We start from the raw sequence: 26,678 nt of genomic DNA on the forward strand, positions 1-26,678 counted from the left end.
TATAGTATTCTTTTTAATTATTTTGGTTGTAAATGCAAATAAATTTCAAATAATTTTAAATTTTCTTAGAAGAATCTGTTTGGGTTTTTGGTGGGTTTTTTTCAATTGTTCAATCTTGGTAGGGTGTAAAAGGAGTGCTCCTGCTTCTGCCATCTTTCCATCCCTCAGTCAGATGGGGCCCAGAGAAGCTTCTGCAAGAACCATCACGATGGCCGCCCAAGGAGAACCCCAAGTCCAGTTCAAACTCGTGTTGGTGGGTGATGGTGGTACTTGCAAAATGACATTCATGAAACATCATCTGACTGGTGAATTTGAGAAGAAGTATGTAGCCACCTTGGGTGTGGAGGTCCATCCTCTTGTGTTCCACACCAACAGAGGACTGATTAAATTCAATGTGTGGGATACAGCTGGCCAAGAAAAATTTGGGGGACTGAGGGATAGCTATTATATCCAAGCCCAGTGTGCCATTATGATGTTTGATGTAACATCGAGAGTTATCTACAAGAACGTGCCTAACTGGCATAGAGATCTGGTTCGAGTATGTGAAAACATGCCTATTGTGTTGTGTGGCAATAAAGTGGACATTAAGGACAGGAAAGTTAAGGCAAAATCCATCGTTTTCCACCAAAAGAAGAATCTTCAGTACTACGATATATCTGCCAAAAGTAACTACAACTTTGAAAAGCCATTCCTTTGGCTTGCTAGAAAACTGATTGGAGACTCTAACTTGGACTTTGTTGCCATGCCTGCTCTTGCCCCACCAGAAGTTGTCATGGACTCAGCTTTGGCAGCACAATATGAGCACGATTTAGAGGTTGTGCAGACAACTGCTCTCCCGGACGAGGATGACTATCTATGAGAGAACGAAGCTGGAGCCCAGCGTCAGAAGTCTAGTTTTATAGGCAACTGTCCTGTGATGTCAGTGGTGCCGCGTGTTTGCCACTTTATTATCTAGCTAAGCAGAACATGTGCTAATCTTTGGGATGCTGAAGGAGAGATGAATGGGCTTCTGAGTGAGTGTGGCAGTTAAAAAAACCCTTCATTTTTTGGACCTGCATATTTAGCTGTTTTGGAAGGCAGTTTCCTTCTTGAGTTTCAAATACAAGACTGCTACAGTCAAATTACAATATTCCGTAGTAAAATCTTGTTTTTTACTGTCATTCCCATTCTTTTCATTTAGAACCAGAATAAAGTTGTATTTCAAATATCTAAAAAAAAGGAGTGCTCCTGTCCTCCACTACCTGTTCCCACCAACACATTCACAATTGTTGTTGTTGTTCTGTGCCATCGTCGAGTCACCTGCAACCCATAGCGACCCTATGTACAGCAGCTCTGAACCCTACCCTAAGCCAGTCTCACTTATTCCAACACACCAACACCCATTGTCCCAGGTACTGTATCAATCTATCTCATCTGGGGTCTTCCTTTCTTGCACTGTCCCTCCACCCTTCTGAGCATAATGTCCTTCTCCTGGCAACATGCCCAAAGAATGTAAGTCAGAGCTTCAAAATCCTAACCTCCAAGCTGTAACTTGGCTTCACCTTATCCAAGACAGATCTATTGATTTTCTTAGTGGTCCATGATATATTCAAGACTCCTCTCCAGGACCATAATTAAAAGGCCTCGATTTTTTTTTCTGTCATCCTTAGTCATTATCCAGCTCTCTGAGGCACAGAAAGTAGTTGTGAAGACCATGGCCTTGATTAGGTGCACCTCTAGACTGACATCTTTGCTTTTCAGTACTCTGGGATGGTGCCTGACAGAAGATTTTCCCAGTGAAACTGGTCTTTTGATTTCCTAACTGCTGGTGCAAGAATGTTGATTGTAGAGCCAAGCAAGTTGTAACTGTTAACAACCTCAATATCTTCTCCATCTATCCTGGTGTGGCCAATAGGCCCAGTGGTGAGAATCTTTATCTTCTTGATATTCACAACAGAAAACCATTTTCTCTGAGACAAGACCTGTCCCTTATGCCCCTGAACCAACTTCTACATCTAATTTTAACATCAAAGAAATCTTCCAGGGCTCTTACTGGTCTGTAGCTGGGTCAGAAGTCCCTTGCAATGAATACACAAAACTCATGGTTATGGTGTTTTTAAGGGAGGTTAGCAGGTTACAATTTTTCAGTCAAAACAGTTTACTCAAAGATCCATTGACCTTCAACTTCATAGCTTTAGTTCAGTGTTAGAAAGCTCTTTTAGTTCCAACGATGGGATCTAGTTCTGAGTCCTCGAGCAAGAGCCTGAGCCAGCAGTCCCAAATCATCTCAGCCTCATGTCGGTCTCTTGGTCTCTTGTTTCTCCACCGTCGAAGCTCTTATTTAGAGCCTCCCAGTCTGAGTTGCATATGCATATTTGGCCCCAAAGGCTGCATTCTACATTCTCTGCAGCTTCTTCTTTGCTGATAGTGAAATTCCCATTTCCCCTTCCCAAACCTTCAAAATTAAAGCTGATGGAGTGGAAAAACTGACTAATACTGTCATGAGTCATTTACGTTGTGGGTGTGTGCCATCAAGTCAGAATCGACCCACAGCTGACTTTCGAGTGGGTTTTCAGAGCAGTAAATTGCATGGAAGGAGATTGCCCATCCTCCTGTGGATCAGCTGGTGGGATTGCAGTACAGTTTCTTAACACTGGGCCACCAGAGCTCCCTATGCCTACACCCTATTTGCATGTGTCCATTCAGCTTGTGGTGAGTATAAATGTCAATAAGCAGGAAAGCCCTTTTGACAGTCAAACTGCTGTACCACCCAGGAACATGGAAATGAGGTGTGGAGCAGCCAGTCCTTTAAGATGAGTTTTGTTACAAAGCCACCGAGACCAATGGTATCAAGGACAAGAGCACGACCTGCCTGTGTGCTTCCCTCCATACCAGAGTTCCAGTCACAAGGCCAGGGTGCTTTTCTTCCATCAGGGACAGAGCATTTGTTAGTTACAAGTGCCTCTTCTGCACATTTCTTGGAGAAAAGTTCAAGTAGATTTTCCTAAGAGAGTTTTAAGAGGAAGTTAAATGATAATAATTTCTGGGCTTCTAGCAATGACAGCAATAACCAGTTATTAGGTTGAGGAGGAGCCTCCTACACTTCCCTGTCTCAAGCTTGCTGTGGGGGTTTATTCTTAACAACCATTTTTGCAGGGACTTGGGTGAATGTCTCACCTTCTGTAGCTTCTTCAAGCTGGGAAGTGCTTGAGTAAGGCTAGTAAACTGACCCAAGAGAAAACAAATTCATCTCTGTCTTGAAGCTTTAGAATTAGAATGCTAAGGGTCTTCCTCCCTTGGAAGTTGCTGAAATGCTTGCATCATCAAGAGTTTCCAAAAGAGAAGAACACACTTGACATTTCTAAAGCACAAAGAACTAAGAAAAAAAAAAAGAAGGAGGAAAGAGATTCAAAGTTCAAGATGAAGGATCATTCAACTGAAAGATCCTCTTGGCAAATTATTTAATGATGTTGTTGTTATTAAGTAGCCTCCAGTTGAGTATGCCTCACAGTGACCCTATGAACCACAGATCTGAACCCTGTTCTACCCTGTGCCATCCTCATAATTTCTGACACACTTGGGTTCATTTCTACATTCACTATGTCGAACAATCAAGCTGAGGATCTTCCCCTCCTTCAGTGACCTTTCCACCTTAAATGATGTAGGCATCATCAAAGGAGATAGAAGGAATACACAAAGTCACTGTAACTAAAGAATTGGTCTATAAGCAAACATTTCTGGAGCTTGCATTTGATCAAGTCCTGAAGGAAGATGTCAAAGTTGCACTGAAGATACTGTATAAGTATTGACAAAATACCAGTTGAAATGTTTCTACAAATAAATGTAATCCTGGATATGCACTCACCTATACCCAGAAATATGGAAAACCTGGCTCAATGACCAGAAGAGATTTGTATTTGTGTCCATTATCCCAAAAAGGTGATACAACAGAATGCAGACATTTTTGAGCAATATAATTACTATCAAACATAAATAAAATCTTGAAGCTGATTTAAAAATATCTTATTGTTCCATCAACAAGGAACTGGATTCAGAATAGACTATGACACAAGGGACATCATTGCTGACATTATGAAACTGGGCTGAAAGCAACAAAAGTGAAAGTAAGATGTTTACTTGTGTTTTATTTGCTATGCAAAGACATTCAACTGTGTGGATGAGAAGAAACTTTGGGTAATAATGTGAAGAATGATAATTCTAGACAATTATGCTACATCTAGGCCAAGAAGCAGTATTTCAAACAGCACAAAGGGAAATTAGATGGTTTTAAATCAAGAAATTTGGAAGCAGGAATGGCATCTTCTTCTTAAACAGCATGCCTCCAGAAACTCTATGAACTTTGATAAATGTTGATAGTTATAGAGGGGCTTCAGGCCTTTTGTTCATAGGGTTGCTATGAGTCATACTCGATTGGAAGGCAGTCAACAACAACAAAAAATCAAGAACAGTGTGCATTAGGGTGGTACCCTTTCACTTACCTATGCACTTTATATGCTGATTCAAGAAGGTGGGCTCTTAGAAATGGCATCAAGATTAGAGAAAGAATCATAAACAACCTGTACTATGGGGATAACAAAAGATTATTTGCAAGAAAAAAATAAGTCTTGAAGCACTTACTAATTATTCTCAAAGACTGTAACATTCATTATGAATTATTCCTCTATGTAAAAAAAAATTCTCAAAGCTCACATAAAAAATGTTCAAAATCCCTACCTACCAGAGAGACACAAATCAAAACACAATGAGGTATCATCTTACCCAGAAATAATAACAAAGTTCAACAGAGCAGCAAATTCTTGCAAGGTTGTAAATACAAATAAATTTCAAATAATTTTAAATTTTCTTAGATGAATCTGTTTGGTTTTTTTGTGGTTCTTTTTTCAATTGAAACTCTTGTTCACTGCTGGTGGGAATGTAAAATGGTACAACCGCTATGGAAGGCGGCCTGGCGCTTTCTCAAAAAGTTGGAAATAGAAATATCTAGCAATTCCCCTCCCGGGACTATACGCTAAAGATATTAGAACCACGACTCAAACAGATGTATGCACACCCACGTCTATTGTTGTGTTATTCACAATAGCTAAGAGATGGAAGCAACCCAAGTGCCCATTAACAAGTAATTGGTCAGAAAAACGATGGTACATTCACACAGTGGAATATTGCACAGCATTGAAAAACAATGAACTGAGGGGTGAAAACAGTCACAGAACTCAGGCGGGGCCAGAATGCTGGTGTACGGGGCAGAGGAAGTCCCTTCATTCACAGGGATCTGGCTGGGAGCAGCCACAGGTCTCCAATCAGCCCCTCAGGACCACTGCACGACCAGCATGGATCTGGGCCAGCATGAGGCCTTCATGGTAAAGCAAGAAGATGGTGAAGGTCCGAAGGCGTGAGAGAAGGTTGTCTGGTCCAAGGCCAAGAAGCGGAAGGAGATTCTACTAAAAGGCATCCAAGGCACCAGTGACTATTGACTAGCTAGATACTTGTGCTTCCTGGAGGAGCGCTGGGAGCAGATCCACACGCTGTCACCCCGACCTGTCTTCCCTCTACTGGAGGGAAAATGTCAAGAACATTGCAGTTGGCCACCCGCCAGGCCTAATCACTTCCTGAGAAGCCCAGGAATATCTAAGACGCCACATCCTGATAAGGCTCTGGGCCTGATCACAAAAGCCCAAACTCAATTAATACGCCAAATTCCGAGAAATTCCGTTTTCCTTAGTCCTCCCCAGGACCCCTAAAAGAAGGAACTCCACCTAACTGCATGCGCCCACACCATTTCCTTACTTTCTCCGCTCCAGGTCACTTGGCGTCCCTCTCAGACAAGGAAATAAAGACTTATTCATTCTCATTCTCTCTCTCGCTCTCGCTCTCGCTCTCTCTCTCTCGTCAAATTGGATCTGACAGGTACAGGAGATTGTCCCTCCTTCTCCAGCAAAGCATCTCGTGGATTTGAACTATGCACCCCTGGGATTGCAGTGAAGTTTCGTGTCACCAGAGCTCCCTTGGCTTGTTCATTTCTTGAGGGCCGTTTGTTTCTGTCTTCCTTTCTTTTTCTTTCTCTCTTTTTTTCGTTCTTGCGTACTTTCTGTCTCTTTCTCTCTCTCTGACCCTTGTCTCTGTCTGTCTCTGTCTCTGACGGACACAGAGTGGGGACTGTGATGACTTCTCCACTTTCGATGACCCCATCTTGGACCAAAACAAAGTGCGAGAGGTGGAGCTGCAGCGCTGCAGAAGATGAACTTGGCTTTCCAGGAGCAGAACACAGTGCTGCATGGGCGCAGGCTGAGCCCTGGGTGCGTCCTTTGGGGCGAGTAAGATCCTGCACTTTGGGGGCATTAGCCCCCCCAATTAAGTTGCTACAGCACTCCCATAACCTTTAACCTCTTTAGGAGCCCCACCTAAAGCACTCAGCCCACTTCAGACCACAGGGATCAGTGAGTTGTGCACACTTCCCATGGCGTGCCATACAACACAGAAACCAACACACAGGCCGGGTGTGTGACTGGACATGAATGGGGGGACAGCCCTTACGCACAACCAATCCGGCCCCTGGGGCACAGAACAGCCAAAGCTACACTTCACACAACACACAGCTTGCCACAAGAACACAGAGTGGGGTGGGTCACAACACAGAGGGGTGGGTCACAACACAGAGGGGTGGCCTGGGTGACTGGAGCCTGTGCTGCCCCCGTCTAATTCCAACACTCCAGAGCAGAGGAGAAACAAGTTCTGACCAGCCTGTAGGGCCCAGAAGAGGGACGCTCTTGGAGGCAGCCCCTTCAACCACTGCTTAATCTGGACTCTTTAAATAAAAACAAGAAGCATTTGAATCCGGGGTTGGGGGAGAGGATAAAAATAGTAAACTTGCAAAACATTACACTTCCTAGGTGAGCCTGGAAAAGATAATGCTGAGCAAAATATCTCAGTCAAAAAAGGAGAAAAACGGCATAAACTGTTATAAAATAGGACTGACATGAGAGATTGGAGGGAGAATAGGAAAAAGTAGATAAGTAACACTACCTCAGGACAGATAAGGAGAAAACCTATCTGGAAGGAATAGGTGATAGAGTGTTATAACAGCAATCTGGTATAAGAGGTACATTGCAAAGTGGACTGGGGGAGGGCAAAAGGGAGAGGAAAGAAAATGTGCAACAATGCGTGAATTAAAACAGAAGATCAAAGACTACAGCCTTCAATAGGGATTACATCTCAACATCAAGAAAACAAAAACTCTCACCACTGGACCAGTAAGCAACATCATGATAAATGGAGAAAAGGTAACAACTTCAACCTACTTGGATGCACATTCAACACTCTTGGTACCAGCAGTCAGGAGATCCAAATACATATTGCACTGGGAAAGTGTGTAGTCAGGGACCTTCCCAACTTATCGAGGAACAATGATGTGAACTTGAGGACTAAGGTGTTTCTGATTCAGGTCATGATCTTTCCAATCACTTGTTATGCATCTGAGGGCTGGACAATAAATAGATGCCTTTGAGCTGTGGTGTTAGAAAAGAGCACTGAATATCCCAAGGACTACCAAAAAATCCAAACAGATATGTCTTAGAAAAGGTGCAGCCAGGTGTCTCTAGTAGGCAAAGATGACAAAGCTTCATCTCACATAGTTTGGGTATGTTGCTAAGAGAGGCTATTCCCAGGAAAGTATCATCATGCTCAATGAAAGAGAGGGAGACCCTTAACCAGATAGATTGATACAGTGAGCACAGCAATGGGCTCTAGTGCGGCAGTGATGATGAGGATGGCAGAGGACAGGCAGGGCTCAGATTCATTGTTCAAAGGGTGGCTATGGGTCAGACTCAACTTGACAGCACCTAACAACAACAACAAATCACACCAGAGTAGATTGCCTATCTTTCTCTCATGGAGCAGCTGGTGGATTCAAACCACTGGAGAAGCAGCACCTTTGGGTTGGCAACATAATTCCCTACTGACTAGAGCTGTCATTGTTGTTATTGTTGTTGTTGTGTACCATCAAGTTGGAGTTGACCCATACCTGACCTTCCAACAGGATTTCAGAGGCTGAAATCATGTGGGAGGAGATTGTCCATCCTTCTCCCATGGAGCAGGAGTTGGATTTGAACTGCATGCCATTGGGAATGCAGCACAGATTCTTACCACTAGGCCACCAGAGAACTAGAAGATACAAAAGAAGATCTGAGAAAAAGTGTTATACCAAAAGACTGAGATGTTGCATGAAATCATGATCCTAGAACTCTGAGTCAAAAAAGAAAACAAATTCTGTGAGGTGTTTTCTTGTACATGAATGTCTTTTCATCATGTCTTAAAAGTTCATTTTAGTGATGTGAGTTACATGAACAGGTATAGCAATATTTACCCTTGATCTGGGCCAAGTTTTCTATCACCACAAACAGGAACTTACTCTTCTGAAATAATGCTTTCACTACTCCATGTCACTCTCACCCCTTGTTATTTTATGTAAATATATCACGCAGTATTTATGTTGTGGTTGACTTACGTCACTTAACATAACGTCCTCAAGGCTCAACCACATTGCAGCATGTATCAGAACTTCACTTTGCTCTGTGGGGACATAGTGTCCCATTGTACATGTGCATTACATTTTGGTTCTCCATTCATGTGCTTTGACTAGTGCTGCAATGAACATCGGAGTACAAGTATCTGTCTGAATTAGATTTCAAGTGTATTTGGTCTATACGTAGAGTGAGATTGCTGGATTATAGGGTCATCACAACTCAAATCATTGCTGTTGAGTCAGAACTGACCTTCCGACTGGCCTGCCAGAAAGTTTTCTGAGCTGAAAATGGCATTAAAAGTGATTGCTCTTAAAAAAAAATGAAAAAAAGAGAAAAAAAAAAAGTGATTGCTCTTCTTTCTTCCACAGACTCATGATAGATTTACACACCAGAGATCACTTTTAGGTTAAAAGCACAACTCCCTATTGACTACACGACAGAGCTTCCTGATCAGATGGTAGTTCTGTGTTTACTTTTTTTAGGAATCACCACACTGTTCTCCACAAGAGCTGCAAGCATTCACCTGTCCAACAGGCAGTGGGTTCTAAGTTCTTCATGTCCTCACCATTTGTTATGTTCCATTTAGGTTTTGTTCGCTATCCTAGCATGAATTAAGTAGTATTTCATTGTGGTTTTGATTTGCCGCTCTGTAATAGTCAGTGAGGGAGCACTGGTGGCAAGAAGCTGTGCTACAATCCCTAAGGCACCTGGTTTGAGTTCACCAGCTGCTGTGCGGGAGAATGGTCAATCTCCTCCTGTGAGATTAACTGTCTATGAAAACCCACTGGAGGGTCAGCTATGGATTGATTCCGACCCTATGGTACAACAATAGTCAGTGATATTGAATGCCTTTTTATTTGTCTCTTGGCCATTTGAGTATCATGCTTTTTTTATCCCCTTAAGGTAAAAAGCAAGACAGATTTATTCAGAAAGCTATCTCCAAAGGGACAGATTGTCTTCTGCAGAAAAAAAGCAATGGAGGAGCCTGAATGTCATCTTTGATGAAAAGTCTATTTAGGCTTCTTGCCTGTTTTTCAATAGAGTTGTGTGTGTTTTTCTTCTTAAAATGTAGGGGTGATTTATTTCTTTCACATATTAGATCCTTGTCTGATAAAAAGTCCTCTCAAATGTCCTTCCATTCTTTAGGTTGCCTCGGTACTTTGCCAACAAAGTGGGCAGGCATCCCATGGTTTTGAAATAAGATCTTTATTATGGCCTAGAGAGAAATAGAAATGACCTGATATGCTTCAGAGGAAAGATGAAGAGATAGCCCTGGGGGTGGGGCCCTCAGCCTATAGGACAGATCCAGCTCTAGAACTCAAGATACTAGCACTATTACTTTGACAAATATTTACCATGTTGCACAGCTCTGTTAAGCACCACCCAATGAACCAAATGTAACTCATACCATGAGTTACAAACAGAGGGACTCTATTTCTTTTAAAAAAGAAACCAGTGATTGGAATGTGGAATGTGACAGGCATGAATGTAGGAAAATTGGACATTGATAAGAGAGAAATCAAACACATAAATATTGACATACATCCCTCTTGCAAGAGTGGAGGGACCGTGTGGGAATGAAGACTCCAGATGAGATGGATTGACATTGTAACTGGGTAATGAGGTGTGTCAGAGACAGTAAGATTCTCCCAGAATAGAGCAGGACTCAGAGCACAGGTTCAGTGCATATGGTCGCTATGAGCTGTGGTCGTTGCCACAAACACCATTTACAATAATGATTTTAAGTAGGTTTTTCTTATGAAACTAAATTCACTCAGCCTAATGCTCTTTAGTTTCTCCTCGGTAGTTGTGGTGGTAATGGTTATATGCCGTTGAGTCATTTACAACTCATAGCAACCCTATGTACAACAGCCCTAAGCCCTGCTCTGACTGGTGCCAATCACACTGCCTATGACACACCCATCCCGATTACCCCAGTCACTGAATCAATCCACCTCATAGAGGTGGCACCTCTTGCGCCGTCCCTCCACCCTCCCAAGCATGATGTCCCTCTCCAAGGACCTGTCCCTCCTTACAACATGTCCAAAGTACGTCAGATGAAGCCACAGAATCCTTGCCTCCAAGGAGCAGCCTGGTTTAGCCCTCTCTAAGATGAATCTGTTTGTTTTCTTGGCAGTCCAGGGTACATTCAATACTCTACTCCAGCACCACAACTCAAAGGCATCAATTCTCCTTCCATCCTCCCTAGTCATTGTCCAACTCTCTGATGCATAACAAGTGTATCAGACAGTACTTTTTAAAAATCATTGCTTCTGAGTGCTGCATAGTATTCCATCTTGTGAATGGACTACAATTTCTCAGTCCATTCATTTTGTTGATGGACATTCGTGCAGTTTCCATTTTCTTGCTATTGTGAATAATGCTGCTATGAACATCGGTGTACAAATCTTCCTCTGTATCTCAGTTCTGTTATCCTTGGGGTGTATTCCTTGCAGGGAAATAGCTGAGTTGTATGGAATTTCTGTTCAACTCTTTGAGGAAATGCCAAATTGCCTGCCAGAGTGGTTGTACCATTTTATAATCCAACCAACAGTGTAGAAGAGTTCCAATCTCTTTTACAACGCCCCAATATTCATTGATTGACATCTTGTTAGACTTTGCCACTGATACTGGGGTAAGATAGTATCTCACTGGGTTTTGATTTGCAACTCTCTGATTGCCAGTAATTTTTAGCATTTCTTCATGTGTCTGTTGGCCATCCAACTGCCTTCTATTGTGAAAAGTCTTTCCAGGTCTTCTGCCCATTTTGTGACTGGGTTATCAGCCTTTTCTTGTGGAGGCCCAGTAGTATTCTGTAAACTTTTGTTATAAGACCCTTGTGTGAGATTACATTGCCAAATGTTTTTCCCTCAGTCAGTAGGTTTTCTTTTCAACTCTGTTGGGAAAAGTTCTTTTATGCACACACACAGGGATATAATCTTTAGAGGATCCCAGTCATTAATATTATCCTCTTCTGGTTGTGCATTTCTGCCTCTATTTGTCAGCCTATTTGTAACATAGGCTAGGCCTTCCAAGTTTGATGCTGTTTTGTCTCTTATGGACTTTATAGTTTGGGGCTTTCCCCCTAGGTCTCTGATGCACCTTGAGTTGAATTTTGTGTATGGTTTAAGATGTGTATAAAATTTCAAAGGGGGAAAATTGGTTATATCATGTACACTGCATTCAATCAGATGAGGGAGAGAACAGTTTAAAAGCGATAATATCATTGGGTATTATGGTTATGACAAGAGTCCAGCATAAAGGTTGCATAGTGGAGTGTACTTGGGGAGGGGGATTGTATATCAATGAAGAAATTTTTCTTTAACTTTTCAAAGATAAGAGGGAACTGGGGGGAGGAGAAAAATGCAACAATGAATGAATAGAAATCTAAAATCTCTGTAAATGTTCATTAAAATTAATAAAATAAAATTTTTTTAAAAAAAGTTCAGAGGTGGAAAGTGAGAGGACTGCTGGTGTGGAGGGGGAAATCATGAGGTCACAGAGTTTGGTAAGCAGAAGGAGGGGGTGAAGGAATGAGAAAAGATCCAGAGGGAACCTGAAAAGACAAGGTAATGGTGTAGATCAATGGTGATTAATTTTATAAACTCAATGTATAGGAATGATCGTATGAAACATAATGTGAATGAAAGAATGTGTGAAACACAATTCATAGGGATGAAACACAATGTATATTAATTTTCTATGAAACCAATATAAAACAAAAAGAAAACATTTTTTAAAGGTATTAGCAATGAATAAATCATTGATCATGCAAAATCTTATCATTTTATCTCTAGCCTCATTTCTGCCCCCAAGGCCATATTTTTCAAGTACCAATCTCCTTTGTTTTCAGCTTTTGCATTTAAGTCACCAATTTTTATTAATGAACCTTGATTGCATGTTCCATCAATTTCAGACTACAAAAATTCGTAGAAACAATCTTTGCCTTTAGTGACTGGTGCATATACTTGATTGTAGTTGTATTAATGGGTCTTTTTCTTATGTGTGAGGCTGGAAGCCTATCATTCACAGCATTGTAACTTCAGAATACATCTTAAAATGTTCTTTTTTATATTGAATGTGACATGATTCATCTTCAAGTTGCCAAACCTGGCATCACAGCTTATATGACTATTTGATTCAAAATGGCCAATACCAGGCCATCTTAGTTCACTAATAACTACGAAGTCGATCTTTATGCATTCCAATTACTTTTTTTACAACTTCCAGTTTCCTAGTTTCATACTTTGGATATTCTATATTCCAGTTACCAGTAGACGTTTGCAGCTGTTTCTAATTTTTTTAAAATTTTTATTATTTTTGTCTGACTGGTACAGGAGGAGATTGTCCCTCTTTCTCCAGCAGAGAATCTGGTGGATTCGAACTGCTCACCCTTTGGATCGCAGTGCAGTTTCTTGTCACTAGACCACAAGAGCTCACCTGTTTCTAATTTTTAGAGTGCCTTGAGACTAGAGGGTTCATCTTCTGGCATTATATCCAACAATGATCCTCCAATATTTGTGGAGTTTTCAAAGGCCTGTTATTTCAGAAGTGGATGGCCAGCCCTGCTTCTTAATCTGTCAGCTCTGCTGAAACCTGTCCACTTTGGGTGATTTTCCTAGTATTTGAAACACCAATAATAAAGCTTCCAGTATCACAGCAATATACAAGTCACTAAAGTTGAGTAGACTGAGAGAGAAGCCATACCCACAAGAATAAAATGTAAAACAAGCCAGCACCAGTGTCATGAAACAAACATATGTGCTGTGGGAGACTGAAAACAAACTGACTGATCTCAGACAGTGTATCTGCCAGTCCAGCCGAAGATTGAAACGTGGTATTGGGGAAGAGTATTAAATACTCCATGAATTTCTACAAGAGCAAACAAATCTACAACTATGATATACCATCTCACCCCAGTAAGAAGAGCAAAATTTAACAGAACAGCAAACAACAAATGCCGGTGAGGTTATGGAGAATCTGCTGCATGGAACATACCTCAAGAAAATGAGAATTGAGTTACAAATGGACACTTGTACACCCATGTTTGGAGCAGCATTATTCATCATCGCAAGAACACGGAAACAGCCCATATGTCCAACCACAAATGAATGGACTGAGAAATGAATTGGGTTTTGATTCAGTGGAAATGAACAAGTGAGTGAAACCATAATATATTTAAAAAAAAACCAAAACACCAAATCCAAACTCAAACTAAATGAATATGGTTTTTCTTTTTTAAAGCCCATAGGGTGGATAACAAGTGGAGAAGAACGCTTCTGTCTCCTCCTACAATGGCTTTCCCAATTCCACTAGTTTCTTTAACAGGACTGTTTCGCTCAGCCTCAGTGGAAGTTAATTCCCTCAGGACTCCACGAGCACTACCAGACTGTGTTTTTACAGTCTGTTCTTGCCAATTACTGTTCCAGTATGAATGCAACCTGAGCCAAGATTGCATACAATAGTACTAGGTCTTGAGCGTCTTTCTATGGAAGCTCACCTAGATTGAAAAACCGCAATCTCTTTTGGTTTGCAGGAAAAGAAATGTTTACCTTGTTCTGCCAGAGGCTTGGGACTACGGAAGGCTTAAGCTGCAGAATCTTCCTTTACTGAACTCTTGTTTTGCCTACATTATTTCAAAGCTCTCATTTATAATTGGAGCTGCTGGATTAAAAGAAACACTGTGCCTCCTGGAAGGTTGAAGATTAACAGTCTCAGTCATCAACTAACAACTTTATTCCTTATCCTACTCATCTAAAAGTTCATCATTTGAAATATTGTTTGCTTAGAGTTAAATTCTTTGGTCATGCCACTTGTTAGAAATAATTCCAAAGGAGTTGGGCTAGGCCAGTTATAGTGATATGCTTTGGAACAAACGTGAATAAAACCTACAATAAAATGGAAATCTAAATGAAAGAGAAAGAAATTCTTGAAGGAGGCATTGACTGCAAGAACACATTTCCATTCCAGGGAAACATCTGTCTTTTCTTCCTTGGAATATGAATAAGGAGAATGGAAACAAAGTAAAGCCTGATCAACCCACTTCCCTTACCACGGATAATCAGCTTTGTTAGTTAACCAAGTTTTTAAAATTCATTTGTAAAGTAGATTGTTTGAGAAGGAGAAAAGGAGAGAGGGATCAAAGGAGGAGAGAATGTAGAATGAATGAGAGGGTGTCAGGCTCTAATATTTAACGAGGATTGACACGAGAAATGTGTAATTTTAAGCTCTGGACACTCTGACCACTTAGCTTTGGGAACTGTTCATCAGGGGATGTGGCCCAAAAAGGGTGGAGCCCTCAAAAGACATTTAAGGACAGAAGAGCTCTGGAGGCAGAGGCGGGCAAGGCTGCTCAATGGTCACACTGCTCTCCACAACACTGGGCCAAAGATACTCATAAGGCAGGTTCAGGCCCACATTCCAGACCTCAATACCCTTATCCAGAGCAGCCAACTCCTCCTGGAACTGCTTCAGCACAGCCTGGGAAGCAAAGCCTGAGAAATATTCCTTCTTGTGCTGCCCCAGGGCCAACTAAGAACAAGAATACTTCCCCCTTTTCAAGCTGAATCCTTCCCAATGACCCAGCAACCGTGACAGGCTGGCATTGCCCAAGGAACTCGGTGAAGGTCTTTTGTATCCGAGCCTGCTGGAGAGTGGGCAGCGAGTCCACAATATCTTTCTCTGTCACTTCCTTGGAGATGGATGGTGGCTTCTGCATGGTGCTTGGCCAGTAAGGATCCAGGAGGACCAGTCCAGCTGCAAGTAGAAACCCAGACTGATGACCCAGGCATTTAGCCCTCCATCCTTCACATCCCAGGAGCCCCTGCAGAATGATCACCACAGGTTACCTAGCGTAGGTGGGCAGAAGCATGCTGACCAGCGCAGGTGAAGAGGTACATGGTGGCAAATGGCAGTGCTTATTTGGGGCCTCTAAGGAGGTGGGGAAGCTGGGTGAGAAGAGTATTAGAGGCTTTGAGACTGGGACATGATCCAGATCTCAGAAAATAAGAGATGTAGAGACTGAACTTTAGAGATGCAGAAAAGGATTTTTTTAATGGTGGTCCTGGTCTCTCGCTTACACATAGTGGGTGAGAATTAAAATATTGATTGGTTAGGCAAGAACAGAAGGACAAATAATTTTATTATCTCATTAATATGAAGTTCCTAGGATAAGCAAATATACAGAGATCAGCATTTGACAGTTGATACCAGGGGCAAGGGGAAGGAGAAATGGTGAGAATTAATGCTTAGAAAGTACTGAGTTTTTATTCATAAAGATAAAAAATTTGGCAAAGGTTACTGGTAATGGTTACACACCATGATTAATGTAATTGAACTCACTGAATTGCATACATGAAAAATGTTGACATATAAAAAGTATTATCCATATTTTTACAAAATAAAGAATTAATAAAAATATTTGTGGATTTAAGAATAACCCTGGAGCTGTGGGGAGATGGAATGAAAGAATGAGGAGGGAAATAGAGAAGAAAAGATGTATATGTGGGTTGTAGAAGGAGCTTTTTTTAAAAAATGCTAGTTTATTTACAAAATTCAAATACACTGATGAGAACAGATTCTTTCCATTTCCCTCAACCCCTAACCATCAAATTGTACAACCCCATGATTATTTTCCCCCTCCCCTTGCACTCCTCATCCCTCTGCTTCCATCATCCCTCATCCCCCTTGGATCCTCATACTCATTCTATAATAATGGTTTTATGCAATATTTGTCCTTGCAGGACTGAGTTAGTACTCTATGCATAATGATTCCCACTCCCTCCCAAGTAAGATAATAATGTACAAAATCATTCACACAATGGAATACTACACAGCACACAGGAGCAATGATTTTTTTTAAGTTATAGAAGGAGCTTTTAATACATAAAGATGGAGAACAGTATGAAAGGGTAAGAAAGGAAGATAAAAAGTCAAGAGAAGTCAGGAATAATATGTTATTATCTTTGGGAAAGCTCTGGAAAGATATCAGGTCCCCAAGGCTGGATGGTGAGAAGATACACATTGTTGACAGGTAAGTGTGAGTTGACATACATGGAAGATTTGTGCCTTACCCCTGGTCATGGGCCCCCTGTAGTTCAATCTCAGTGATCTCTTCATACCAGACGTGAAGCTGTGGGTCATGTTTGACAGCTTCATCACTCTTGTAAAAAAGATTATCTCCTTCACATAGCTATACCCAGTGAAGAAGACAATTGATCTCAAAGAGTCAGTGTAGAACCTTCTAGATCTACAATCCCTCTTGTTTCTTGTAACAAGGGTCCACTGGGTACCTCTACTTTTTCCCCCACCATAACCTGCTGATGATTCCCCAAAACTTGAGAGCATCTTGGCAGTAGAAAGATGATTTCACATGCAGAAGGCCACGTTGGTCAGGACATCAGGAGGGAAGTCAGAGCAATAGGTCAAACAAGCAGTGGCTCTCTTCAGTACATCCAAGTGGCCTCCACTACCAGTGCTCACCACTTGAAGAAAACCCTACAGAAGAGGAGCTATGTTCAACCACGTCAACTGGGGAAGGGAGATTAGGATCAAGAAGTATGATACTAAAGTTCATACTAATGCTGTTTTCGTTGACTTCAGCCAGGACCTTACTTGAGGCAGGTCACTGGAAGGTAGAAGGCAGCATAGAGGGATCAAAGATGGAAGGAAGAATGGGTAGAGAAACAACTCTTGAGAATATTTTCTTAACCTTAAGATCTTATCCTTCTTTGCCCGTCCTTTTCCACACCAGGTCAAAAATACTCCATTCAGCGATAAGATTATTCCATGCAAGGGCATAGATCTCCATGGCATAACAAAAATGAGGAATTCGGAGCTGGTTGTGGATGGGAAAAGGGAGATACAGTCAAATAAGACCCTGGGATTCCTGGGAGGTGGCACAAATTAAACAACCAGTGATCAAAAAGAGAGGAGAGATTGGATCTTCATGAAAAGGAGGACTTCCAAGACTGAGTTTGGAGAAGATGTGGAAGAAGATAAACGGGGAGAGGTTGTTTCAAGGTATCCCAAGGTTGAAGGTTTTAGGAGTTCAAGTAGTTGTTGTTGTGAGGTGCTGTTGAATCAACCCTTACTTAAAATGACTTTATCTGTGCACAACTCAAAACCGTGCCTGATCTTGTGCTATCCACAGTTTCCACTGTGCTTTAGCCCATTGCTGCAGTCCTATGTCAATCCATTCATTGAGTGTCTTCCTCTCTTACACTGACCCTTCACCTTTCCAGCATAATGTCCTCCAAGCACTGGCACTTCCTAACAACATGCCCAAAACATGTGAGATGAAGTTTCACTATACTTGCCTCTAAGGAGCACACTGGGTGCCCTTCTGCTAATACATATTTGTTTGTTCTTTGAGTTATACATGGGATATTCAATACTATTCTCCAATACCACAGTTCAAAGGCATCTTTATTTATTGTCCAACTTTCAGATCCACAGCAGGTCATAGAAATGATCATGGATTGCATCAGATGCACCTTAGTTTTCGAATTGACTTCACTGTTCCTTTGAACTTTGGAGAGATCTTAAATAGCAGAGTTTCTTGACTTCTTGTATCAATGATATTGATTGTGGATCCAACTAAGATGAAATTGTTAACAGTTTCAGTTATTTTTACATTTATCATGATGTTGACAAATGGCCTAGTGGTAAGGGTTTTTGTTTTCTTGATGTTGAGATGCAATACATATTGAAGGTTATAGGTCTTGATCTTCTTCAGCAGGACTTCCAAGGCCTCTTTACTTTCAGCAAGCATAATGCAGGTTGCCACATTCTTCTTCATAAAGCCCAGTCTCTGCATATAGATTGAAAAGGTATGAAGACAGAATGCATCCCTGATACACTCCCTTCCTGATTTTGAACCATGTAGTGTTTCTCTGCTCTGTTTTGAGGACTGCTTCCTGGCCCAGATCTGCACCATAAGCGCAAACCTCAGCACACAGCCAGAGCCTGGTTTCACATTTTGTACCCTAACATTTGAGCAATACATAAATAAAAATGTGTTTAGATTAACTACCTGATTGTACCTCTTATTTGAAGGTGGCAAAGTATGGCATGATTTGTCCAGAGTTACAGGTTCTAGAGAAACAAGATATCTGTACTAAGAGCAGAAGGATAGAGGGGCAAAACCTCTCTGTATCCAAGATTGTTGTTTTAGCTAACACCCTTGTAGTATTTTCCCCTACTCACTGGAGGGGGAAGCTCTGGTGACCTTGTGCCAAGAAGCTGCACTGCAATCTTGAAGGCACACAGTTCAAGGCCACCAGCTGCTCCATAGGAGGATAGGCAATCACCTCCTGCATGATTAGCTGCCTCTGAAAATACTCCAGAGGGTCAGCTATGGGTTGGTTCCAACTCGACAGTATACAACAACAACAATCCACTGGAGGGTCTGCTATGGGTCAGTTCCTAATCAATAGTACATAAGAACGACAACAGTCCTAGGGAACCTTAGGAAGCAGATGTACGCTGTCATATTGAGTTACTATCAGACAGTGACATAAAGAAAACAACCTGAAGAAAGCAAACAGCATACAATTAGGAGAACAGGACTCGAACCGTTTACCTCTGTGCCTCCAATGCAATTCTTTGCAATGAGTCTGTGGTGATTAAAGAAGAAGTTCAAGCTGCTCTGAATGAAGTGGCAAAACAGAAGGCCCCAAGAATTAACAGCATACCAAATGACATATTTCAACAAACAGATGTGTATGCTCACCAAGCTGTGCCAAGAAGCCTGGAGGACAACCACCTGTCCAACTGACTGGAAGAGATCTGTATTTGTTCCAATTCTAAAGAAAGGTGACCCAACAGAAGTCAGAAATTATCAAACAATATCATTAATATCACATGCAAGCATGATTCTGCTGAAGATTATCCAAAAATGACCGGAACAGCACATCAACAGAAAGCTGGCAGATGTGTAAGCTGGGTTAAGAAGAGGTCATGGCACTAGGGATATTATAGCTAAGGCTGATAGCAGAGAGTACCAGAGGAATGTCTATCTGTGTATCATTGACTATGCAAAGGCGTTTGACTGTGCGGACTACAACAAACTGTGGCTGACTCTGAGAAGAATGGGAATCCCAGAACACTTGATAGTGCTTATACGAAATCTATACTTGGACCAGGAGGCAGTGGTCAGAATAGAGCAAGGAAACCATGCATGGTTCAAAATTGGGAATAGTGTACATCAGGGATGTGTCCTATCCCAAACCTCTTCAATCTGCAGAACAGATTATCCAGCAGGCTGGGCAATATGAGGAGAAATGTGGCATCAGGATTTGAGGAAGACTCAACAACAATCTGTGTATGTAGATGACACAACCCTGCTTGCTAAAACAGAGAAGGACCTGAAGCACTTGCTGCAGAAGATCAAGTACTACAGCCTTCAATATGGATTGACGCTCAACATCAAGAAAACAAAGATTCTCACCACTGGGCCAATTTACAGTATTATGATAGACAATGAAAAGATTGTGATTGTTAATAGCTTCAGTTTGCTAGGCTCTACAATCAACACTCTTGGAATCAGCAGTCAGGAAATTAAAAGAAGAATTGTATTGACAAAATCTGCTGTCAGAGATCTCTTCAATGAGCAATGATGTCAGTTTGGAGACTAAGGTGTGCCTGGTCCAGGCCATGGTGTATGCAATTATTCGTTCTACATCAGAAAGCTGAACAATGTCTAGGGATGATAAAAGGAGAATTGATGCCTTTAAGCTGTGGTGCTGGAGAAGAGTATTGAATATCTGTGGACAATGGACAACTAGGAGAACAAACAGGTTTGTCCTAGAGAAGGTGAGACCAGGCTGCTCCTTAGAGGCAAGGATTCTGAAGCTTTAACCTACTTTGGACATGTTACAAGGAGGGACCAGTACTTAGAGAGGGACATCATGCTTGGGAGGGTGGAGGGACATCGCAAGAGAGGAAGACCCTCGATGAGATGGATTGATTTAGGGACTGGGATAATAGGCGTAAGTGTGTCGGAGACAATAAAATTGGCACAGGATAGAGCAGGGTATAGAGCTGTTGTACATAGGGTCGCTATGAGTTGCAAGCAACTCGATGGCACATAACAACAAGCTACCAGAGTTCCTTACAAATTTATGCTGTCATTTAATATTTCTGAGAGCATTATGGATTAATGTGAAAAATAATAGTTTTATGTCATGGCAAAAATAATTTTATGAATAAATAAATTGTAAATAAAGTCTTTTTTTTTTAAGAGTTCCGTTTTGACCATAGCAAGTTTCCAGTGCCTACAGTGGTTCAACTTGTTCAGGAATTGTAGATGTAAATACGAACATTGTTTACATTGCCAGCAGCCATATCGGTTCCCTGTGGGATTAGATCTATGTGTTAAATAATCTGCAGGGCCCCACTCAAAGATGATATCCAAACTCCCCCCTTAAGATGTGTGTTTGAACACAAACAGAAATGTGCTTTTAGTGCCAGACACAGCACTGGCGATGGCCTGAGATAAGATGGGTCCCTCTCCACGCTCCTGTCAGCAATCCTGAAAGTTTATATGGTCAGAACAGACCTCTTGCTCCTTCTCTATTGCCACACAAGACAGCTTGCTTTCCCTTCGTTTCTCACCTCCCTTCTGATTGTATGTCTCTTTCGTCCTCACCTAATTTGTGAGTTAGAATTAAATTATATGCAGTATCTACCATTATCTATATTCCCATTTCCCCTCATATCTATGCCTTCTAACTGGAATACCCCCACCTTTCACTACTTACCTAGAAATTTTTTTAGTAAAACCTATTCTCTATTTGTTGCACCTCTTAGGAGGCATGGACCCTGAATGTTAACACAGTAGAGAGAGAGAGAGTGTGTGTGTGTGTGTGTGTGTGTGTGTGTGTCCACATCTAAAATGATATTTTTGTCAACTCATTATGCTACAAAGTTAGGCTAAGGTGAAGAGTGAAAAATGCAAGTTAGTGAAGTGCAGGATGCCAGGCATGCTGAAGTACCTTGTAGATAGAATGCAGGCTGGGCAGGCTCCTCCTGGTGGCCACAGAAATCACATCAGTCAGCAGATGCTCCTTCAGCAGGTATGACTGTAAGTGATGCAGCTGGAAATCAGAGCTCTGGACCCAGACCTTGGCCAGAATCGAAACCATGTGGGCATACAAGGGCAGGAAGAGCAGGAGTGGGTGGGGGACATTCATGGCCAGGTGGCTGGAGCTAGAGCAGAAAAGAGACTGGGAAGGGAGGCGGGTTTGTGCGTCTGATGGGTCACTTGGGCAAGGATGCCTGGGTCTCTAACCTGTATGACTATAGGCATCAGACTCAAGCTTCAGCACGACCAGAGGAGCTGCTACATACTGCTGCTTGGAAAGGGTAACATTGGGCTTGACCCACCCAGCAGGGAGAACTCAGCTTCACACAGAGATCAGCCTGGATGGTGAGGGAAAGGGTAGGTCAGTTTCAGATCTATTTTTCTCTTACTTGCCAGGGTGGTTCCTCTAGAGACTCATTCAAGTATTTTATTTAAATACAAATATCCACTGGGAGCTGCACTGCTGACCAAAGGTGGGGTCTCTCTGGCAGTTGAAATCCTCCAGTGGCTCCTAGAGTGTCACTGACAGCTTCAGAAAACCACTGGAGGATCCGCTACGAGTAGGATTAGACTTGACGGGAATCAGTTTTGTGTCTGAATCATTCTTTTTTCTTTCTTTTAGATAAAGAATGTTTTAATTGTGATTTTTTAATGTTATAATTCTTATAATATATAAAAGAAGGTATTCAGCGCAGTAACATTGCACACCACCTAGTTGTGAATCTTTTCCTCAGTAGAGTCATATAATGAATAGGAAATGAGAAAAAAAATACATAAATACAGGATAATTCAGGATTTTACCAAAAAAATAACATTAGAAGTATCTTTTACTATTTGGATAACAATATCACTCATATTACAGATCATACATTTTAAAAAGAGAAATCTTATCTTCTACCCTTACACATAAGTAGAGATATATCTCGGAGAGACAGCATCAATTTTTATTTAGATTATCAGAAGAGTACCTGATCAACATTAATTATAAACTTGATGTACATTAATTGTGATTTTAATGGACGTTTACAGAGAAGTTAGATTATCATTCATGTATTGCTGCACATTTTACCCCCTTCCAGACCCCTCCCCAGTTCACTTTTTAAAATTTTTTTTATTTTTATTTTTTTATTAATTTTAATGAAAATTTACAGAGACTTTGGATTTCCATTCATTCATTGTTGCACTTTCATGTTTTTTAAAAAAATACTCATTCATTGTTGCACAATTACCTACCTCTCCCCATCCCCACCACGGCCCAGTCCTCTTTGCAATGATATACCTCTTATTACGGGCTATTGTCGTACATAGAACACCTAATCATGTATCCCTTTTAGACGGTCCTTACTTTGAACTGTTCCAATGCAATGGTTATTGTCTATCCACTCTATCCTATTCTCCTCCCAACCCCTCCCATGTCAGGCCTGCTTTATAACAGTTGTGATAGGCAATATTAGTCCTTTTGTGACTGTGATATTTCCCTCAAAATGATGTGCTCCAGGGTCTCCTATGTTGTCTAATCTTATACAAGTTAATTGTTTTTCAGTGCTGTGTAGTATTCCATTGTATGCATATATCGTAGCTTTTCTATTTATTCATTTGTTGATGGGCACTTGGGTTGCCTCAGCAATAACCATCGGTGTGCATCTATCTGTTTGGATGGTGATATGGTTTCTTTAGTGTAATTCCTAGTAGTGGAATTGTTGGGTCAAATGATATTCCTATTTCCAGCTTTTTGAGAAAGTGCCAAACCACCTTCCCTAGTGGTTGCACCATTTTACACTCCCACCAGCAGTGAGTGAATGGTGATGTTGTTGTTAAGTGCCATTGAGTCACAGGCGACTCATAGAGACCCTATGAAGGAGAGTCCTCAATGCTTGGGTGCCTTTCATCCTCTCTCCAGGTTTATAGGGTTTCCGGAGGCAAGCTATTATGGAAGTGGATGCCACTCCTCCTTCCAAAGTGAGTGAATAGGGGTTCCAATTTCTTCACAACCTCCCCAGCATTTATTATTTGTTGCTCTGTTCTACTTTGCTACTATTACTGGGGTGAGATGATAACTCATAATTTTTTTTATTTGCCTCTCTCTGATACCTAGCAATTTTGAGCATTTCTTCATGTGTTTGTTTGCCATATGAATGTCTTCTTTGGTGAAGTATTTATGCATATCCTGTGTTCATTTTGTGATTGAGTTGTTTACCTTTTTCTTACTGAGGTTCTGGAGTATTCGATATATATTAAATATGAGTCCCTTATCAAATACGCCATTACAAATATTTTCCCCATCTGTGGCTTTCCTTTTTACTCTGTTGAAAAAGATTTTGATGTGTATAGGGATTTGATTCTTAGAAGGTCCCATTCATCTATTTTGTTCTCTCCTGGTTGGAGGTTGAATCTCTCTTCTAAGTGCAGCCCAGAAGGCAGAAATTCGTTCCATGTCCTGGCTCTTGGAATTTATTAATGAAGTTTCTAATTTTCTTTAACCCCTCTTCCACAGGCTTTAGTCAAATGTAGTGCAAAATCTTTCTCTTTTATATAAAAAAAAAACACTCCAATTTTCTCTGGAATGTTGTTTTTCTTTTGTTGTTTTCCTATAGCAGCCTTAACTCACCCTTAATGTCGAGAGTGACTTAATGAAGGAGATGGTTCTCAACCACAGTCGATTTCCCTCATTCAAAACAAAAAGCAAAAAGGCAAAAGCGGGGGCTATTTAACAATGTTTAGAGACATCTAAAAGGCAAATATGGATGTGGCACTTAGGCTGTTTCCAACTCTTTTCTGCTGTGAGCAAAGCCACGATAAACATGGGGGGAGAATATATATATGTATATATACTTGGGTGGTGGTTATGGTTTCTTTGGGATATATTAGCAGTAGTGGAATTGCTTAAGAGAGGACACCCCCCCCCCGAACCTGTTTGAGAGACACTTCCTTTCTTCCCTGGAGCACCCGCTCTCAGTGTCTCTTAAACAGGTTCTGGGGACTCCTCTCTTAAGGTGTGTGCTGGGGCAACAGGATCAGAGAGCAGAGTCCTTCCTTGACACATCCTTGCTGGCCCCTCACTCCCGCCCAACCACCTTCCTTGGCCACATCCCCTTTTGCCTTTCTGATCCCCCTTCTCTCTTTCCTCCTTCCCTCTTAGCATCCCTCTGATCCATTATTTTTCTGTTATGCCCCCACTCCTCAATCTCTCTCAGAACATACCACTGATCCATTCTCTCTCTGTCCCTCCAAGTGCCACCCTCACTCATTCCCCCTCACCAGTGCCTTCAGCCAAACAACTAATCCCCTCACCCTGAACCACACTATTGTCAGATGCCATCGAGTCTAGCATAACTCATAGCGACCCTATGGATGAAAGATCTGAACTCTGATCTGTCCTGTGCCATCCTCACACTTCCTGACACACCAGAGCCCATTGCAGCCACCTTGTCAATTCACCTGGGAAATAGGCTTTGCCTTTGATGCCTGGGCCCTGCACCATAAACCACTTGCAGAACCAGTCCAAGTTCACCAGGCTTTTGTGCTGGAACAGCTTCACCAGCAGGAGGCGCTGCAGGTGCAGCAGGACACTGACTTCAAACTCCTGCCCAACAGGATGCAATTCAGAGGCAGGTCTGGGGATACTCAGATAGCAGATCCGTGATCACAACCCTTGAAAGAGAAAGACCACATAACGTGGGAGAGCCTACAGAGCTCTATGCTCAGTGAAACAGCTTCACAGATACTGCAAAAGACCACTATTGTGAAAATAGGAAGATAACTGAGCAAGAAATAAAGCTCAAAAGGGGAAGGGATAGGAGAAAGGGGAGGCAGAAAAAGAGGAAATCACAGGGATAGCAGGTTAATGGGAAGATAGGAGGTGAGGCAAGAGGAAAGGTTGAATGCAGACTTGAAAGATGGGATGATAATAAGCATAGATCAATAGTAACTTTGTAAAATGCAAGGAATATGAAGGATTGCACAAAACGAATGAAACACAACGTATATGAATAATTGTATGCAGACTTTTTTTTTTAAATAGGGGGAAGAGCAACCTATCTATCAGCGGACCTCTATTCCCCAGTTCCTTGAGTCCAAACCCCTGTGGCCCCAGCAGACACCTCATCTCTATATCTTCCAGTTAAGTGAGGAAATGGCATACTTTCTGCCACCCCGTCTGTGGTTGCCTTTTCCCACCAGGCCCCCCATTTCACTCCCTGGTCTGGTTTCTCAGGCACCCTCAAGGCTGAGGTCCTCCTCCTCCACCACCTGGTGGCCTCATTCCTAGAAATTTGGTTTTCTAGTGTCCAGAAAGAGAACCCAACAGGACTGTTTAACTCAGGAAGTGGTGTTGAGTTCCTTCAAAGAGCCGCTGAATGAATTGAGTAAAGGAAAACTATCCAACTATTTCAGACTGTTAAGTTAAGGCCCCTTTTTCCAAACTTCCAAGAAATGTTCCTTCACCACCTGGTGGCCTCCAGGGTCCAGCCCTCACCGACCTTGCCCCACACTGGCTGCAGCTGCTTCTCCATGTTGGCCTCCTGGTGCTCACCAACCAAGCTCAGATGCACCTGTTCCTTGGAGCCCACCAAGAGCTAGTCCCAAGTGGCCACATGGATCATGAACCTGCCCATCTTCCCCTAACTTCAGAGGGACCTAGAGGGAAGCCAGCAATTAATAGAACCCAAGGCCCAGCCCTGGAGAAGACATGGCTTAAGCCAAGTCCCCACCACGCACCCACAGGTGCCAACCCCCTAGGGTGTCTCATTCAGACACCTTCTCTGTACTCCAGATTCTCAGTGCACATGACAACACTCCCTCCTGTCAGTTCTGTGCCTACCTCCAAAACTCGGCATACCTGGCCCAGGCAATGGGGCTGAATGCAACCATTCGCCCCAACATGGGTTTGTTTTGTTGGGATTTTTTTTTTTTATAGTTTGGGGGACTTTTTTAAATTGTTAAATAACCAATTTCTTTATTTTATATTGGTTTGCCTGCAAAGTTTGTTTACATTGTGTTTCTCACTATTCTTCATTCACATTGTGTTTCATACAATCATTCATTGTTGTTGTTGTTGTTATGTGCCGTCGAGTCGA

General features: G+C 41.9%; 1 protein-coding gene and 1 pseudogene across 1 annotated transcript; one reads left to right on the top strand and one right to left on the bottom strand.

The window, feature by feature from the left end:
- Window positions 1-208: 208 nt before the first annotated feature.
- Window positions 209-859, top strand: LOC102846207 (annotated as a pseudogene).
- Window positions 860-14,828: 13,969 nt separating this feature from the next.
- On the bottom strand, window positions 14,829-26,216 carry LOC102846609 (arachidonate 12-lipoxygenase, epidermal-type-like). The gene is given in 15 exon segments (XM_006899162.1): window positions 14,829-15,050; window positions 15,109-15,257; window positions 15,260-15,275; window positions 15,368-15,429; window positions 15,432-15,466; window positions 16,592-16,700; window positions 16,839-16,910; window positions 16,913-17,015; window positions 17,269-17,355; window positions 21,515-21,691; window positions 21,693-21,745; window positions 21,820-21,900; window positions 21,903-21,932; window positions 25,042-25,186; window positions 26,082-26,216. Coding segments are annotated over 15 exon segments (1,476 nt in total).
- Between the last annotated feature and the right edge of the window lie 462 nt (window positions 26,217-26,678).

This window comes from Elephantulus edwardii, unplaced genomic scaffold (assembly GCF_000299155.1).
Source record: "Elephantulus edwardii isolate Elephantulus edwardi_28Jun2011 unplaced genomic scaffold, EleEdw1.0 scaffold00246, whole genome shotgun sequence".
NCBI lineage: Eukaryota > Metazoa > Chordata > Mammalia > Macroscelidea > Macroscelididae > Elephantulus > Elephantulus edwardii.